This window comes from Pseudophryne corroboree, chromosome 10 (genome assembly GCF_028390025.1).
Source record: "Pseudophryne corroboree isolate aPseCor3 chromosome 10, aPseCor3.hap2, whole genome shotgun sequence".
Taxonomy (NCBI): Eukaryota; Metazoa; Chordata; class Amphibia; order Anura; family Myobatrachidae; genus Pseudophryne; species Pseudophryne corroboree.
The window spans coordinates 73,768,374-73,788,724 of NC_086453.1; the positions used below are offsets into that span (position 1 = coordinate 73,768,374).

The 20,351-nt window shown below is 46.2% G+C and overlaps 1 protein-coding gene across 1 annotated transcript in view; it reads left to right on the top strand.

Moving 5' to 3' along the window:
• The window catches only part of LOC134966050 (interferon-gamma-inducible GTPase 10-like), a 121,938-nt gene that overhangs the window by 100,553 nt on the left and 1,034 nt on the right, over positions 1–20,351 (top strand). The window contains 2 exon segments of the mRNA XM_063942516.1: positions 19,656–20,202; positions 20,204–20,351. Coding sequence (XP_063798586.1) covers positions 19,656–20,202; positions 20,204–20,351 — 695 coding nt within the window.

The window sequence follows — 20,351 nt, forward strand, 5'->3', positions numbered from 1 at the left end:
TGAAAGGGATATGCTCTGGTGCATGAGCAGATGCGATCCTGACTACTTGTCCAGCAAATCCAGCTGGAACACATGGGTATGGAAGCTTCCGTATTGTATTGCCTCGAATGAGGCTACCATCTTGCCCAGCAGGCAGATGCAAAGATGCACCAAGATTTTTGGAGGTTTCAGAACGGAACGCACCATTGACTGAATAGTCAAGGCCTTGTCCATGGAAAAGAACACCTTCTGAGACACCATGTCCAGTATTATCCCCAAGAACTGAAGCCTCTGTGATGGTTCCAGGTGGGATTTCTGTAAATTGAGAATCCACCCGTGATCCGTCAGTAGCTGTGTAGTCAGGGCTATGCTTTCCAACAACCTAGTGTCACAATCCATCTAAAATCATATCATTTGGTGACTTACCTCTGCCATCAGTCCTGTAACCTGCATGTTTTCTGCTGGCTGGGACAAACAGCTCACCAGTATCATGAGTTCTCTGTGTGCTGAGCTCATTCTGTGCTAAAGAGTTGCATCTGTATTGGTTAACCTTCTGTGTGGATTCAGAATTTAGCAAGTCTCTGCATGATGTGCCTGCATAGCAATCATTGAGGATTCTCATGCTGTCCTATACTTCCGTGCCAGCATCCACAAGTCCAGTGGTTACCAGTTATACCTCCCTGTTTTCAGGACCTGTGGCCATTATTGCCTGTCTATACACACACCACTCCAGAATTCCCTCCAAAACCAGCTATGGATGTCGCCATGACAGTTCCTGGTCAGCTGACCTTCCAGGTTCCAATCTGGATTCATTTCCGCATCATGTGAGCTGCTCATCCACTCAGCTGCAAGCACTGGGTATAAGTTCCAGGTCTCAAGCACTAGCAAGCTGTCAGTGCTTTGGTGTCTCTCAGCCTGGAGTGAGCTCAAAAATCTCCTGCTTATAATAGACTCAGTGCAAGTTACCATCCCCCACATGGCCTGACTCCCCGGATGATTTAAAGGGTGATCACTACCACTACATCCTGGCATCTCCAGACTCACTGGAAGTCCTCCAGTGATCCAGAGGGACTACCTAATATCCCTAGCGGCCTTAGAGACTTTGCCGGTTCTTGCCAGCTTCCAGTTCCCCACTGTGCAAGGTAGCACACCATAGTATCCGGTGCCTACTGCCACTGCTGTCTACAACATTGCAGTATCCATTGTGTAGAACCACCACATCACAGCTACTGGGAAACCAGCAGTGCCGACACTGCACTGCACAGCATATGGAATCCCCATTGTACTACCTCAGCTGTCCAGCATCTGGAAACCCGTGTTGCCAACATCCCCGGCATCGTGTACAAGTATTGCTGACATCCTCAGCTACCGTTTCAAGTATTGCTGACATCCTTGGCTTCAGTTACAGGTATTGCTGACGTCCTCAGCTTCTGCTACAAGCATTGCCGACGTCCTCGGCTTCGGTTACAAGCATTGCCGACATCCTCGGCTTTGTGTACAAGTATTGCTGACATCCTCAGCTTCGTCTACAAGCATTGCTGATGTCCTCGGCTTAGTGTATAAGTATTGTTGACATCCTTAGCTTCATCTACAAGCATTGCCAACATCTGCGGCTTCGTGTATAAGTATTGCTGACATCCTCAGCTTTATCTACAAGCATTGCCGATGTCCTCGGATTCATGTACAAGTATTGTTGACATCCTCAGCTTTGTGTACAAGCATTGCCGACGTCCTCTGCTTCATGTATAAGAATTGGTGACATCCTCAGCTTTGTCTTCAAGTATTGCTGATGTCCTCAGCTTCATCCTCAGTCATTGCTGACATCCGCAGCTTTGTCTACAAGTATTGCTGACATCCTCAGTTTCATCTACAAATATTTCTGACATCCTCAGCTTCGTCTACAAGTACTGCTGACATCCTCAGCTTCATCCTCAGTCATTGCTGACATCCTCAGCTTCATCTACAAGTATTGCTGACATCCTCAGCTTTGTCTACAAATATTGCTGTCATCCTCAGCTTAGTCTACAAGTGCTGCCGACATTCTCAGCTTCATCTACAGATACTGCTGATGCTCTCAGCTTCATCTACAGTCATTGATGTTGTCCTCAGCCTCGTCAACAGCCATCACACTGGTTCCAGCCAGTGATCTGTGAATTCCCTGCATTGCTGATTCTCCCAGCATTCCGTCAACCCAGCAGTCCTCACGTGACTCTCCATTAGGTGACAACCCAGTTACCCATTGCACTGGTGGCCTCCACCACCAGTGTTCCAGTACCCATAGCTGGTCACCTTTTCCTCATAGCATGTACTGCCTGACTGCCATGTCTGGATGAGCAGATCATTCATCAAGCCGGCCCAATTCTGTCTACAGTGCTCAAGACCAAACCCAGTGTCTTGTTCTAGGGGTTCACAAATAACCTCAGCCGTGACACCTAGCCTTGGATACTGCTTTTATGAGAAGATCATCCAAGTATGGAACGATGTTTACATCCATCACGCGGAGTTATAGCATCATCTCCGCCATCACCATTGTGAACACCTGTGGTGCCCTGGAGAGGCCAAAGGGCAAGGCCCGAAACTGGAAGAGAGTATCCTGCAGTGCAAACCTGAGGTAAACCTGATGAAGTGGCCATATCGGGATGTGAAGGTACGCATCCTTGATATCCAGGGATACCAGGAATTCCCCTTCTTCTAGGTCTGAGATCACTGCTCTCAGGGAATCCTTTATGAACTTGAATACCTCTAGGTAAGGGTTCAGAGACTTGAGGTTCAGAATAGGTCGGACTGAACCATCCGGTTTTGGCACCATGAACAGGCTGGAATTGAAGTCCATGTTTCTGAGTAGAGGGGGACCGGAACAATAACCCGTGTTTGTTGTAGACGTTGGACGGCCTCCAGCAAGGCAACTCCTGATGCAGGTGAAGCTGGCAAGCCTGATTTAAAGAATCTGTGAGGAGGGAGCTCTTGAAACTCCAACCGGAATCCCTGGGAGATTAGGTTTCTCACCCAAGGATCCCGGCAGGATTCCGCCCAAATATGGCTAAAATACTTAAGGCAAGCACCCACCTGAAATTCCCCTTGAAGCCGGGCCAACCATCACGCGGAGGGCTTTGAAGAGGTAGAGCCTGAACCCTGTTCCAGGGAACCAGCAGCCGCTGGTCTGCATAATTTACCTCGATTACCTCAAGCAGCAATAGAAGCACTTCTGGCTCTGCCCCTGAACCTGGCCACATGAAAGGACTGGAGAGAGGGGCATGGATAAGCTCGCCTTGCAGGAGGAACCGCAGACAGCAGATAGGTGGACTTACCGGCAGTAGCTTATGAAATCCACTTGTTTAGTTCCTCACCAAACAAAGCTTCCCCCATAAAGGGGAGGGTCTCAACGCCCTTCTTGGAATCAGCATCTGCGGTCCACTGTTATAGCTACAGAGCCCTGTGCGCCGACACAGCCATAGCCGTAGAGCGTAAGCTGAGTATGCCGATCTCCTTTAGAGCCTCACTCATGAAGTTAGCTGAATCCTGAATATGATGCAGGAGTGTTAGAAGCTCATTCTGAGGCATGGTGTCAAAACCCTCTATGACATTATCGGCCCATTTAACAATGGCCCTTGTGATCCAACCACAAGCAATTGTGGGTCTCTGAGTGACCGCCACTGCTGTGTAAATGGATTTGAGGGTAGTTTCGATCTTGTGATCCACAGGGTCCTTTAAGGAGATAGCGCCAAGTACAGGCAGCACAATTTTTTGTGACAGCATGGACACTGAAGTATCCACCATAGAAGGAGTCTCCCACACCTTCCTATCCTCAGAGGGAAATGAGAAAGAAGTCAACAACCTTGAAACTTTTTGTCAGGACTAATCCACGCTTCTTTAAAAAGCATGTTTAATTCCTTAGAAACAGGGAATGTAGCATGAGGTTTTATATTGAAAAACAATTACTCATCAGGTTCTGTTTCCTTATCAGGAATATTAAGGACCTCTCTAATAGAATAAATCAGAGATTCCATTCCCTGAGACAGAGCACTCTCTGCTTTATCCCCCTCAACTTCTCCTTCTTCCAAATCTGCATGTCATTATCAGAGTCAGATTGGAGCACATGGGGCAGTGTGCGTTTCTGTGAAACTGACAGGGCAGGGGGGTTGGGAAGCAGGTCTGAGGTCTGCAGTGTGCACTAGAAAATCATCTATAGATTTTTTAAATACCTGCCTTTCATGCTTGGCCATAGCCAGTTCAGTGGTGATATCCGTAATCATTCCCTTAATGGAGTCCAGCCAGGCTGGCTCCTGAGAACTGTTACCCTGAGATGGGATACTGCACTGAGTGGGTGTAGTATGTTATGCTGGCTCTTGGGAGACCGGCGCCCAGCATACCGGCACTGGGATCCCGACCATCGGCATGCAAGCAGCGGGGTGAGCGCAAAAAAGGCCTTGCAGTATGGTGAGCGCCGGGATCCGGACAGCCGGCATATCAAATGCCTCCCCACTGAGTACACAAGAGAGACCCCCCTGGGGTAGGAGAAAACTTTGTGTTACAGGACTGACATGTAATCTTTTTCCCAGACATACTGAACAGCAGAGCATACACACAGGAATAGGTGAAATGTAACACAGCGACTTAGACTGCCCTGCAAGAATTGAGACAGAGAGGAGAAGCCAGCAAACTCTGCCACTAAGCTAAAGCAGTGCTTTGCCGGGCAGCAGCTAATACCTTATATAAGGATAATAGCTGTATTCAGTGACGCTGAGAGAGGGGGAGAGGGTACAAATTACCTGGGCCCAGTTCTGATAAAGGGGCCCAGAGGAGTAAAGGACCCACTCCCTTCCTTACCAGGATGCACAGCTGCAGCTTTTCTTCTCAGACTTGCACAGGTGGCTGATGCTGGGCTGCAGTTTGGATAGGGAAGTACTTGAAATAAAAAAAATATATATATTTTTTCTAAGGGTCACGCCTCCTGTGATTAGAGGGCCCAGCCAGGCTCTCTACTGCCCTAGCTGGAAGGCATGCCATGCCACTGTGTGTGGGTGTATCATGTGCTAGACACACACCCAAAGAGGTGCGGCCATGCTCCCAGCATGCTGTGGTCACACCTGTGGGGGTGTGGGGGCCCAGAAAGTTATTGTACTGGGGCCCAGGATTTCTCTTGGCAGCCCTGGCTGTATTACATATAAATTGCTCCCCCCCTTCTACAAACTCCCTTGGTACCAATTGCAGATGCAGTGGAGGGTCCTTGGAGGAGCAGCGCTAGCCCGCATGCAGCCTGGAGGCTGATGCAGCAGGAAATGGTGCCTCAGAGCTGCTGGTCCCGCTCTCCGGGAATCCCCACCCCCCTTAATGGCGCGTGGTGTTCCCTGAATTTTAACATACTGGCAATGTCTCTAATAGTAGAAAACCCGTGGTTAAAACCCATTTTCCATGTCAGCGCCAGTGTGGGTGTATGCAGTGGGCAGCGTAGCCCCCACAGCGTCACGTGCCAGATGCCCCCTTATGCTGCCATTTGAACTGGGGACTCACCACTCCAGTGTCTTCAGCTCTGTTAGGGGTAGCGGCATGCTGTTTGAGTGCACGCACACCCTGGGGGTGAGCGAAACAACACCTCAGGAGCTTGTGTCCTGTTAACGAGGATCCGGACCATTAACCCTTCAAGAAAATAAAGTTTGAAGAAAACTCTCTGGAGCTCCAGAGAATGCACTCGGCTCCTTGGGCACATTTTTCTAAACAGAGTCTGCAGGGGGCGCATAGAGGGGAGGAGCCAGCACACTGAAGAATTTTTAAAGTGCAATGGCTCCAATGAACCCCATCTATAGGACATTAGAGAAATAATGAGTATGTCAAAAGGATATAACTTTTGCTGCAATGGACTTGGTATAGACGTTGCGATTTTTGGCGCATTGTTTTGGCAACTAAAGCCGGGTACACATACATGATATTGGCCTGATATGTTGTTTCTGGCTGAATCGGGCATATTGTTCAGTGTGTATGCCAGATATGCGGGTGCCCATGGTCACTAGAAACGTTGCCCGGTTGGTTGTGCCAACGGGCAATATCACTAGCAACATGGTGTATTCTACTGAAGGACAGAATACTGATCATTCCGTCCTTCATTAGATCATTTGTATGTGTACCCAAGATCTGATATACTGGCACATCACATCAGCTGAGTACACATTGCTCAGTGTGTACCCAGCTTTAGCTGTAGTCATTCTTCTGTCTGACCTAATTTTCAAGTAGTGGACCATCAGTGTTCTAAGAAATGATGTAGGAGAGCTGTTTCAGGTCAAATCAAAACCGTCTATTAACACTTGCAACTTAGGGTGCATACACACGGTGAGATTCGGACTTATCCGATTCTCACCGTGCGACAGGGGGCCGGGTCGGCACTTAGCCAGTATCGCAAGCACATAATAACTGTGCTTGCGATGCTGGCTATGTGCGATTTCAATCCTGACTATTTCTTCTATAGAGATAGTCAGGATTGACTTGCCTGCACAGCCTATTTTTTCTTCCGATGCCGACCGCGCGGGGCCGCGCATCGGCATCGGATCGGGATCGCAAGGTGACTGTCACCTTGCGATCTGCACTATATTTTCTTCCGATTCTGACTATATAGTCAGAATCGGAAGAAAATATCTTACCGTGTGTACACACCTTAAAGGAGATAAATCTGTAAGATTTTGACTATATAGTCAAAATCTTAAGGAAAGTTAGTGCACATCTCAAGGTGTTAGGAAGCTTGCGATACCGATTCGATCCCGATGCACGCTCCCGTGGGGTCAGTTTCGTAAGGCTAGATAGACTGCGCAGGCAAGTCAATCTTGACTATCTAGTGTACTATCTAGTACAAAGTATAGTCAAAATTGGCACTTTGTCAAAATCGTACATAGACAAAATCTCAAGCACAGATAGTCAAAATCTGTACTTTCTGTGCTATCTGGGCTCTGGGGGAGTTCAAAGGAAATCGCATAGTCAAAATCAGACATAGCAAGGATCTCACTGTGTGACCATAAATGTTTTTTTAAAACTTCATCTAAATCATAAAAATAGTGAGCCCAATACGTCAACTAACACGCACAAGGACATATTTTAATGTTGCATATCCGACATTACATTTCTTGGTCGTAAAACGTATGTAGACCTACTGTATGCTCTCAGTAACTGGTGTGACTCCCTTGAGCAGCTATGATGTTAGTAAAACACTGACGGTAATTGTACATTGATCATCCCCATACATCGGTTTTGATCTATTCCTCCTTACAGAATTATTTCTACTCATGGATGCTGGTGGGCTTTTTTGCATGAACACTTCACATCACGTCATGACAGAACATTTCAGTAAGATTAAGGAATGGACTTCTGCTTCTTCCATTTTTTTTAATAGACTGATTTGTGTGTTAAGGATATTGTGTTACTCGAAGGCCCAATCCCTGATAAGGTTTAGTTCACAAATGGATACCCTGACATTCTGGTATCCATTTGGCAGGTCGACCCTACTTAGGTTGACAGTCACTAGGTCAACCACTATCGGTCAACATTGACATGCTTGACGTGGACAAATGGTCGACATGTGAAAATGGTCGGCACATGGCAGGTCAACACATGAAAAGGTCGACATGGCTTTTTAAAAAAAAAAAACATTTAGATTTTTTACTTTTTCCTACTTTACCATCCATGTGGACTACAATTGGGAATAGTAACTTGCATGGCGAGCGAAACGAGCCATGCAAGGGGACGTGGTACACTAATTGGGGTTCCTGGTCATGTTACGGAAAAAATTACGCCAAAAAACATTTTAAAATCCATGTCGACCGTGTCATGTGTCTGTATGTCCCGTGTCGACCATTTTCATGTGGCGACTATTTGTCCATGTCGACCATGTCAATGTCGACCAATAGTGGTCAACCTAATGACTGTCGACCTTAACATGGTCAACCATTCATACCAAAACCGACATTCTCTTGTAGAATTTTCTAGTAAAATCCAGAATTCTAAACTCCGTCAATGATGGCAAGCCATTCTGGTTCCGAGGCAGAAAACAGCCCCAAACCATGATGCTGCCACCACAATGTGCAGTGTTTGGTTTTCTTTAAACCTTACATTTCTCATTTTATCCAAAAAGTTCTATTTTATACCACTTTCAGACAGAAAAATCTCAAAATCCCGGCTTTTTTACAGTTCCCAACCCCCTTTCACACAGCACATTTAACCCAGATTATTCCCAGGTCAACCTCTTTCATACAGATCCTGTTTCAGTCCTGCAATAGACTTGTGTGTCATAAGAAATGGACTGTTTTTATGGCACACAGAGATGAGGTCATGAAAAGTGGGTGGTGACTGCTCACAGCATTCCATTAACCATGGCCGACGAGTTACTGCTGAGTAGCCCGGAGTTCCTGAGTTCTTGCTGTTTCACACAGCAAATGAGAGCCTGATGCAGCTGCTTGCACTGTGCTACCTAGCACAGTCTTATGCCAAGAGGAGAAGGGAGCAATTTCTGGCGGAGAGAGCTAATACTCAATGCCGGTATTTACACAGGAGGAGAGCCCTGATTAAGGGCAGAATTACGTCTACCCTGAGATTTACCAGTGTGACTAATCAATCATTGTGGACCAGAGACTGCAGGCATGGACAAGCTTTCTGGGCGACCGTGGAAGCTTTTCAGCCAGAGCAGTGGATGGGACACTTTCGGATGTCGCGTGCTACGTTTTACTACCTGCTGGAACTTCTCACTCCAGCACTCACCATGGGAAGCACCAACTACCGCAAGATCATCGAGCCGTGCAGTAGACTGGCAATTGTGTTGTGGTGGCATGCAACCCCGGGGGAATACCGCACCATCTCCTGCTTGTTCGGTGTTGGCATATCGACGGTGTGTGTGCTAGTGAGGGAAGTGACCCAGGCATTGCTGGAAACCCTTTACCACCGCTTCATCTCCTTACCGCAAGGTGACCAGCTGGATGATGCCATAAAAGGTTTCCTGTGACATGGATATCCTCAGTGTGCTGGAGCCATAGAACTGCTGATGCGATATGGCAATAGGAATATGCAGATAAGCATCCTGTATATCCAGGGATGCCATGTAATCTCCGAGTTCCATTGCCAGCACAATACAGCACAATGGCCCTCATTCCGAGTTGTTTGCTCGCAAGCTGCTTTTAGCAGCATTGCACACGCTAAGCCGCCGCCTACTGGGAGTGAATCTTAGCTTATCAAAATTGCGAACGAAAGATTCTCAAAATTGCGATTAGAAATTTCTAAGCAGTTTCTGTGTAGCTTGACACTTACTCGGCAACTGCGATCAGTTCAGTCAGTTTCGTTCCTGGTTTAACGTCACAAACACACCCAGCGTTCGCCCAGGCACTCCCCCGTTTCTCCAGCCACTCCCGCGTTTTTCCCAGAAACTGCAGCGTTTTTTCACACACTCCCATAAAACGGCCAGTTTCCGCCCAGAAACACCCACTTCCTGTCAATCACATTACGATCACCAGAACGAAGAAAAAACCTTGTAATGCCGTGAGTAAATTACCAAACTTCTTAGCAAATTTACTTGGCGCAGTCGCAGTGCGAACATTGCGCATGCGCAATTAGCGGAAAATCGCTATGATGCGAAGAAAATTACAGAGCGAACAACTCAGAATGAGGGTCAATGTTTCCATACAAAGCTTGGTTACAATCACAAATTTGTTCAATGACTTGAGGTTGAGTATAGGCCGAAAAGACCTATTGGGTTTCTGCACCGGGTCGAATAATAGCCTCTGTCACGCTGGGACTAAGGTACCGGCACAACCACTCCTGTACTCAGGAGGAAACCTACCACCGTTTGTAGAGTCTGCGCCTTCAACGGATCCGAAGGGAGTATCGTAGTGCAGAACTGGTGAGGGGGATGTCTCTTGAAGGAGACAACTTACAGTACCCAAGCGTCTGAAGTGGTCTTTAACCAGACCTGGGCGAACTGTAGAAGTTGGCCTTCCACCCTGGGGTCCCCCAGGGGGAGGCCCGCCCCGTCATGCAGCAGGCCTGTCTTGTTTTGAAGTAGGCTGATGGGCTGCCCAGGACTGTTTCATCTTGGGCTTGGTGGCAGCGCCGTAACTACATGTGTGCCAGGTGTGCCTGGCACACAGCGCAGTTGCTTTATGAAGCAGAAATTGTGATCGCCTTGCAATTTCTACTTCATCGAAAAAATTCTTGATGCTTTCTGCCGGCGCAGCTTAGCTGCGTCCGCAGAAGACCCGGTGCCATCTTACCCATCACGGTGGCTGCGTGTGACATAACACAGCCGCCGCAATCACGCCCCAACATGCCCTGTTCGCACCGCACCACCCACCGTTTGCATCACTCCGCCCCTACACCGCTCCGTCTCCTCCCTGGAAATGGAGCATTGCCCCCCCCACCCCCCCGCCCTGAGACCACCTCTGCCTGATTGACAGGCAGAGGCGATCGCATTTTCTGCGGCCCCCCCCTGCAGAAAGTGCGGGTGGGCCGAACGCAAAAATTCCGGTTGGATCCGATTTGCGATCCAAGCTGAACTAGCCCATTAGTTCACAAGTTGGGTACTCTGACGTTGGTTGTGTACTTTGCCCGCAGGTTGTGTATTCTCTCTGGCTTCATTGTAGTAATAGCCTGATTGTTGCTTTATTACAATGTCTAACAATAAGGGCAGTAAAACTCTGGAGGCTCCTGTAAATTGCAAGGTATGCTCCAGAGATTTACCTGAGGGGGAAGTATTGTGTGATGGTCTGTGTTCTAAATGTCATACACCTCCCAGTCAGTCTGCAGCTCCTGTGACTACAATGGAGCCACCCTGGGCAATGTTCACTACCCTTCTGGGGACCCTGCTGGACCGTTTAGCCCCCCTATGGGACCTCCGGTGCCACTACCGCCACAAGTTGTCCCTATAGTAAATCCGCCTTGGGCGGAAAATTTGTCTACCCAGCTGCAACAGTTAAATCAGTCTTTGGTTAGACAGAAATCTACTCTAGGTCACTCCCGAGTCTCTGGCTTCCTCCTCACAATGCACTAACCTCTCTGATGTTTCATCCGATGCGGAGGGGGAGCATACGGTCCTGTCAGACACTGAATCCTGTGTTACTGATGAGGATTCTCCCTCACAAGTTGATGTCCCTGCCATAGTAGATGCTATTAAGCAGATCCTACAAATTTCTGAAGATGAGGATTCCACTACAGTGGCCAAGAAAACTGATATGTTTAAACAGCAGAAAGTGGTTAGAACTGTACTACCCCATTCTGATCATCTTGTGGACATCAGGCGGGAACCCTGGTCTACCCCAGGTAAGAAATTCCCGCTACCTAAACGGGCTTTGGCTAGATATCCTCTCCCTGCAGAGTTATGTAATAAGTAGGAAAAACCGCCGCCGGTGGATTCTCACAATACCTGTCTAGTGGTGTCGTCTACTCTGCCTGTCACCACTGTCACCTTACTGAAGGAACCAACAGATAAGCGTGTGGAGAGATGCCTGAAATCTATATATTCTCTCACAGGGGCCATTCATAGACCCACGATAGCTGCCTCTTGGGCCGCAAAAGGTATTGAGGCGTGGGTTCAGGCGTTAGAGGATGAGCTGTACGTGGTAGATAAAGTGTATTATTGCGCTTACACTGTATAGGATGAAACGATTCTATATATGGAGTTCTCATGTAGTCAAAGGTATGGAACACTGAGTCATAAGGGAATGAGCCCTTAAAAGATGCAACTATAAAAAAAGAATAATACAATAGTGCAGATATGCTAGTAAAACATGAGATTTCCTTTAATATTCTGTAAGTTCAACTCACAAACGTAGGTTTATAAAGGGCGTATCACAATTGAGATGGTTCACAGCTATGAAAACCCTTAGTTCTATTGCTGACTCGAAGCCTAAACAAGTAACTGCTGATGATAATAGAGCTAACTGGGCCTTTATAAGTCAATTTAATCCTCTGTTTAAAATTATTGAAAATATCTTTAAGAAAAATTGGCACCTTTTGAAAAAGGACCCAATTTTAGGAAAGATAATTCCGGAAGGTCCAACTTTCATATATAGAAAAGCCCCATCGTTGCAAGACAAACTAGTTAGGAGCACCCTTGATGATGGTTTTCGAGTCAGCAATAGAACTAAGGGTTTTCATAGGTGCGGTCAGTGCCTAATGTGTCGGACAGTGAAAAGTGCACAAAATAAATTTGTCAACTTTACTGCAAACGGAGAAACTTTTAACATTCAAGATTTTATTACTTGTCATTCTAAAAACATTATTTATATTATTGAGTGTACCTGTGGCCTTATATATGTCGGCAAGACAAGCAGAAACTTAAAGACACGTCTTGCCGAGCATATATACAATATTCGTAAAGGTCTAGAATCTCACTCACTTTCTAACCATTTCAAAAATCATCATGACAAAAAAGAATGCCAAATAAAAAACTTTCTAGGTATCCAACAGATTAAGCCAACCTGGAAAACCAGAGATATGGAAAGCAAGCTGGCGAAATCTGAAATGAGATGGATTTTTAATTTAGGCACCTTGCAACCAAAAGGTTTAAATACAGATTTCGAAATGAAGTGGTTTTTAACTTAGTTACATATATGTTTTAAAAAATGTCCTATCTAAATTTTATTAGATTATATATTTTATTATACTGTTTGTATATATATATATATATATATATTTTATTAGATTATATATTTTATTACACTGTTTGTTCTTTCCCATCTTGTATCTGAGAACTGTTATCTATTTCTTTTTTGGGTACCATTCACTTGGATTCACTGGACTTTCCAACAAATACTTGAGATATTTGGCTCTCTCTCTTAATGCTGCTCAATCACCCGTTTGGAATACTCTCTGCATTCTGGAATGCATATAACCAGGATATATGGATATTATTGGAACGCATTATTATATGAGTTTAAAAGTATATTTTTATTTGTATTATGTTGCTTTTCTAATTAATAGGAGGTGACGCGACGTATGATGGAATGCATACTTTCCAATTTCACTGTGTTCTATAAAGCACAGGAAGTGATGCTCCGTATTAAGGTGCGTGTCACGCAGGTCCGTAAGATGGAACGCATAACTTCCGTCTTCATTGGGAAGTGCGAATACACTGCACAGGAAGTGACGCGCTACATGAATGAGCGCGCCACGTGGGTTCCTGTCTTCATTCCTCAGTACGCCGCGTCTCTGGTCCTATTGGACAGGAAGTGACGTATCATGCTGTGGAACGAATGCCGCTGCTTCCTGTCTATGTGATTGACGGAAGTTTGTTTAGATACATCTGTTACCCCTTTGGAATACACCTGAAAATGTTTAGAAAAATAAGAGGGGGTATATATATGCCCTCTAAATCAATCTAGCCACTAAACGCTTCTGAGGAAGAACCCGTTGGTTCGAAATGCATTAAGCAGCTGTGGCTATTCTGGAACTGTTTGGAATCGGAGCACCTTTGAAAGAAACCCCCCTGAGTATCCGGGACCCTGTGGGACAATTGTGGAACTTATCAGTCGATAAGTATATGTGGCTCCCTCCATCCAGTCTTTTATTACAAGCTTTTTTAAATCTTTGTTTGTGAGTGCATTTGGTGCTAATTAAATTTGTTTATTTGCACATCCGGTTTTGCACTATTGCACTTTTCTTCCATTACAGTTTTTCTTCATCTTGTCACAAGAAAGTATTTTGGATTCGCTTGGTTACTTCTAGCTGTGAACCATCTCAATTGTGATACGCCCTTTATAAACCTACGTTTGTGAGTTGAACTTACAGAATATTAAAGGAAATCTCATGTTTTACTAGCATATCTGCACTATTGTATTATTCTTTTTTATAGTTGCATCTTTTAAGGGCTCATTCCCTTATGACTCAGTGTTCCATACCTTTGACTACATGAGAACTCCATATATAGAATCGTTTCATCCTATACAGTGTAAGCGCAATAATACACTTTATCTACCACGTACTGTATTTTTTTGAAAATTTGGTGATTTTTTCTTTAAGTGTATATGCTGCTTTTTTAATACTGTATGTTTTGCGCAGTCATCACAATATTTATCTGTTAGAGGATGAGCTGCCCAAGGATATTTCTGACAATGCCAGACAATGCCTGTCTCACATATGCACTGCTGTCTATTACATTCAGGAGGCATCCTCTGAGGCGGGGGTACTGGCAGCCAAAGCGTCCTCCACATCTGTCTTGGCTCGCCATATACTGTGGTTAAGGTCGTGAAAAGTGGATTTGGACTCCAAGAAGACCTTGGCGGTACTCCCCTTCACTGGGGACATTTTATTTGGTGAGGACCTCAATAAAATAGTGTTTTAATTAGCAGCTGCTTTTCTTCCTTCTACTAATCCTTCTACACAGAAGGCGAAGACTACCACTTTTCGTTCCTTTTGACCTCAAGGGAAAGCCAAGGGTCAGACCTACCCGAGATAAACTCGTGCTTCCAAGACCACCAAGCAGTGCCGTAACTAGGCATTTTAGCAGTGTGTGCAAGAAACGGCATTGGCTATCTTGCTATGCAAGACAGGGGCAGTGCACGGCGTAGGCGCGCGAAAACTATATAGGGGCATGGCCACAAAATAATACCAATTCATACTACGATGCACAGTAGACTCCATTATTTAAATTATGCTGCACAGTAGCCCCACTACACCAGGTAGAGCCCCTTTCACACATTACGGCAGCCAGTCCCCCTTTTTACACATTGCGGCAGACAGAATAGATAGATAGACAGACAGACACACAGATAGATAGATAGATAGATAGATAGATAGATAGATAGATAGATAGATAGATAGATAGATACCATCTCTCCCCACTGGCTCAGGCTCCTCGGTGCAGGCTTCATGCAGCAGATCCCGGGCAGGGGAGAAGGAGGAGGGGGAATGGAGCCGCAGCAGCACTATGTAATTGGTAGTGGCGCCGCTGCAGCTGTACCTCTCCTTCCGCATTGGCTGTCCGATGCCGCTGTGAATGCTGGGATGAGGGAAGCGCATCCCAGCATTCACAACAGCACCGGGAAGCCAATGCGGAAGGAGAGGGACTGCTGCAGCAGCGCCACTACCAATTACATAGCGCTGTTGCGGCTCCAGTCCCCCTTCCTCCTCGTCCGGTGCTGCTGCTCTCCTCTTCTCCAGCGTGGCGCAACCAGCACAGCAGAGGTGGCTTGTAATGAGTCAACTGCTGCACATGGTGCTGCCCGTCCCTGCGCAGCGGCCGGCGGCTGTGTAGAGCGCTGTATTAACTCACAGCCGCCCACCGCCACCAGCCACCCACCGCTTACTGCCACAAGCCGCCCACCGCATGTCGCTTACCGCCGCCAGCCACCCACCGCTGCCAGTCACCAGCAGCAAATGAGGTAATGTTCCCCTGCTGTTACCTCTCTCCCTGTCATTACCGTCCCTGTCCCTACTGTCACTCTCTCTCCCTGCTGTCACTGTCGTTAGTCTCTCTCCCTGTCATCACTCTTTCTCCCTGTCGTCACTCTCTCCCTGTCGTCACTCTCTCTCCCTGTTGTCACTGTCATCACTCTCTCTCCCTGTCGTCACTCTCTCTCCATGTTGTCACTCTCTCTCTCTGTCGTCACTCTCTCCGTCATCACTGTCGTCACTCTCTCTCCCTGTCGTCACTCTCTCTCTCTGTCGTCACTGTCGTCACTCTCCCTGTCGTCACTGTCATCCCTCTCTCTCCCTGTCATCACTGTCATCACTCTCTCTCTCCCTGTCATCACTCTGGCTGTCCCTGCTGTCATAATTGCAGCTCATTCCGTGTGCTATAATGTGAATTTTGGCTCATTCAGTGTGCTACAATGTGAATTTCGGCTCATTCAGTGTGCTACAATGTGAATTTCGGCTCATTCAGTGTGCTACAATGTGAGTTTCGGCTCATTCAGTGTGCTACAATGTGAATTTCGGCTCATTCAATGTGTGCTACAATGTGAATTTCGGCTCATTCAGTGTGCTACAATGTGAATTTAGGCTCATTCAATGTTTGCTACAATGTGAATTTCGGCTCATTCAGTGTGCTACAATGTGAATTTCGGCTCATTCAGTGTGCTACAATGTGAATTTCAGCTTGTACCGTGTGCTACAATGTGAGTTTAGGCTCATTCAGTGTGCTACAATGTGAGTTTCAGCTCATTCAGTGTGCTACAATGCGAGTTTCGTCTCGTACCGTGTGCTACAATGTGAATTTCAGCTTGTACCGTGTGCTATAAGGTGAAAGGGGCACCAGTACTAGATAGTATAAGGGGTTCTACTACACTGGACATGCCCCCTTTTGGGTGACCATGCCCCCTTTTTGGGTGACCACGCCCCTTTTCTGGAGCACAAGCGCATAATTACGTCCTTGACTTTTGCATACCCCCACTTCAAAATTTCCACTTTGACCACTGTATATATATATATATATATATATATACAAAAAAAGTCCTGGACTCGCATCATAATTTTCAGGGTGGGTGCTATCCCAACAGAACAAATCCGCTGAATCTATAGGTGTCCACGAAGGTGGCGGGCGCACTCTCACACATATAAATGTTCACAAACTTTGTTTAATATCCAATGATCTTTATGACAGCCTTCATATATCATATGATATATGAAGGCTGTCATAAAGATCATTGGATATTAAACAAAGTTTGTGAACATTTATATGTGTGAGAGTGCGCCCGCCACCTTCGTGGACACCTATATATATATATATATATATATAAAACACAGCGCGGTCCTAGACCGGAGGTATATATCTGAATACTCGTACAACATATTCTATGATAGGTACACTCTTTCTTAACTAACGCTGTCTGTAATAAGACATGTAGAATATAGAAATGTCAGTAAAGTCTCAGCACTGTGTACAGGCGGCTTTACAGGGGAGACCTTGCCCTGCAATCGCGGAGACCAGTAGCAGCTATGCTCAGAAGATGGTGCCCAGCGTCTCTGTCAGTAACTGAGGGAGAGTGTGAGGCAGCTCCAGGGCGGGAAATCTGCGAGGAAATGGCGCCTGGGCCAGGGAGGGGCTACAGGTCAAGCGCCAGCTCTTCTATGCTGGTCCTCACCGCCGGTACTACGGAGCCTTACTAATAGGGGCGCTAGTACACCCGATCTGTACTCCTATGCCCTGGCAGATACAATGGGGTCAACACTCGGTGACAGTGTCCACACTAGTGTCGCAGTCCATCTCCCTAGACTGCGATCAGGAATGCCATTTAGTGGCGGGTACCACCCGGGGGACCCTCTTAGCTCCTCCCTTTGTAGCAGCCACGTGAACCAGGAGAGTGTCTGCGACCGTGTGCCGGAGCGTCTCTGCCGCAAGTACCCGGGATCTGAGCTGCGGAAGTATGCAACGCCACTTGGGAGGTGACGGAGAGGCAGCACTGAATGTCACCCTGACAACAGTGTTGCGGCCTGTTAGTTGACCTGCTGCCTGCAGGCACCACTCGAAACTGAGCTTTCAGTGCCTGGAGGCGGGGTTATAGAGGCCCCAATGCATCCTGGGACAGTCAAAGCTTTGCCTGATGGTGCCTCTGGATCAAGATACCACTCTACACACTGATGTTTTCCCTGCAGAAATCTGCAACAGAAATCATGCTCTAAAGCAGATTTCCTCCATTTCAAATTTATGGATCTCATCCTACACTGCTACCCCCTCCCTCTCTAAACAGTTGTGTTTTAAAAACCTCAACTCCTCCCAGTCCTTAAACCCCCGGTGTCCCTTCACCACAATCAACTCCCTCCTCTCCCCTCTCCCAACTCGACTTCCCTCGGATTCCTCCCCACTCTCTGCTCTGGACTTTGCCATTTACTTCACATATAAAATTGACATGATACATCATTACATCACATTCCCAGCCTTCTGCTCCCCATCCATCTGACCAATTCTGACTTCTTTTTTCTCTGTATCTGGAGATTAAGTCATGACCCTAATTTGGTCTTCCCCCATTCCACTTAACTCTTGAGCCCATCCCCTCCCTCTTACTCAGCTACCTCTCTCCTTCCTGTTTGTATCTCGCCAACCTCCTTAGTTCTTCTCTCTAATCAGGCATTATCCCCTCTGCATTCAAACATGCCTGCTTGTCACTCACTCCTACTAACCTAGCCATCCATCCCCTCCCCTTTGCCTCCAAACTCTTTGAGTACATTGTTTATAACCTCCTTACTGCTTTTCTTTCATTACACTCCTTGCTTGACCCTTTTCAGTCTGACTTCCGTCCTCTCCACTCCACTGAAACTGCCCTCATGAAAGTCAGCAATGACCTCCTTGCTAAATCAAGGGTCACTACTCTCTGCTCATTCTCCTTGACCTCTCTGCTGCTTTTGGCACTGTGGACCACCCTCTTCTTCTGCAAATCCTTCACTCACTTGGTCTATGTGATACTGCTCTCTCCTGGCTGTCTTCCTACCACTCTGACCATTTTTTCTCTGTCTCCTCCCATGACTCCACCTCCCCACTACTTCCACTAACAGTTGGTGTCCCTGTAAGGTTCTGTTCTGGGACCTCTCCTATTGGCCCTCTATATGACTTCTTTAAGCGAGTTCATTAGCTCTTTTGATCTCCAATATCACCGGTACGCTGATAACGCACAGATCTACCTTTCCTTCCCTGTCTTTTCCCATCACTCATATCTCCAACTGTCTCTCTGCTATCTCTTCCTCGATGTTCCAATGTTTTCTTAAACATGTATAAGACTGAACTGATCATCTTCCCACCCTCACACATAACCTCACATCCTAAAATGTCATTATCCATTGCTAGCACAACCATCTCCTCTAACCCCCACGTGTGTGGTCTTGGCATTATCCCTGACTTCTCCCTCTCCTTCAAACCACACATTCAGTACCTTTTACAGTCTTGCCATTTCCATCTCAAAAACATTTCCATTACCCTTTCTCACACTGGATGCGCCGAAGACCCTCATCCACTCAGTGGTCAACTCCAGATTGGACTACTATAACCTTCTTCTATCTGGACCTCTTGACTGCCGCCTCTATCCAATCCTCCATGCTGCTGCCCAGCTTATATTCCTCTCCAAACGTACTATGTCTGCCTCCCCTTCCCCTTTTAAAACCCAATTCAAGCTTATCACACTCACTTATAAAGCCCTCACCCATTCCTGTCCCAATTACATATCTGACCTCATCTGCTTTCTAACTCCCTCACGCCTGCTCACTCTCTTTGCTCCACAAATGAATGCCGCCTCTCATGCCAATTGATTTCTTGCTCCCATTCCTGCCTTCAAGATTTTGCATGTGCTGCTCCCTATCTCTGGAATTCTCTCCCTTTCAAGATTTCCACTTCTCTACAAAACTTCAAAAGGGTTCTTAAAATGTACTTCTTTATCAAACCCAGCCATCTCTCATCCTAAACCTCTGTTCCTTGCTCGGTGTCTACTACACCTGTCACCCCTGTCTGTCCGCCCCTTCCCTTTAGAATGTAAGCTCTCATGAGCAGGGCCTCTTCTCTAATTCGCTTTGGCTTCCCTTACTTATACTATCAACTCCAGACTTCCTTCAACAGCACCTAACCCTTGGTTTCCACCACTCTTCTGCTTATTTGAGTGCTATGACCACTGATGCAGAAAAGTTTATTAACCATGTATTTGTTTTATAATTCACTTTTTTCTTGTGTGCTCATTTGTTTATGAACTTTGTTATATTATTATTTTTATTTTATTATCCCTCTTGTTTAGGAAAATAAATACAGCTGAGATGAATTCCGGTGAAGACTGCTGCAAATTAACTGATGCGCAACTGCAGGATATGAAAGATAGTTTAGAGAAAGGTGACCTGTCCAGTGCCATTGACGCAATTAGCAAATCAATAGAAGATGTAGAAAATATTCCACTGAATATTGCAGTAACAGGTGAAACAGGAGTTGGAAAGTCAACTTTCATCAATGCCATCCGTGGGTTAGATGATGATGATGATGAAGGTGCTGCTAAAACAGATGTGGTGGAGTGCACCATGGAGCCAACTCCTTATACTCACCCAAACTATAAGAAGGTGACATTTTGGGACCTACCAGGAATAGGTTCTTCCAAATTCCAGCCAAAACAGTATCTTGAAGCAGTCAAGTTTTATCAATATGACTTTTTTATTATAATGGCATCTGAACGCTTCAGACTGAATAATGCCGAACTAGCAAAGGCAATTCAAGCAATGGGGAAGAAGTTCTATTTTGTGAGAACAAAAATTGATTGTGACTTGACTTCCAACATGAAACGTAAAAAAAAAAACATACAATGAAAAGAACATACTGGAGGAGATTCGGAATAAATGCATCAAAAGTCTTGAAGGATCAGGGATCAAGGAGCCACGACTGTTTCTGCTGTCCTGTCTGGAACTGGAAAAGTTTGACTTCGACCTCATGCTAAAAACTTTAGAAG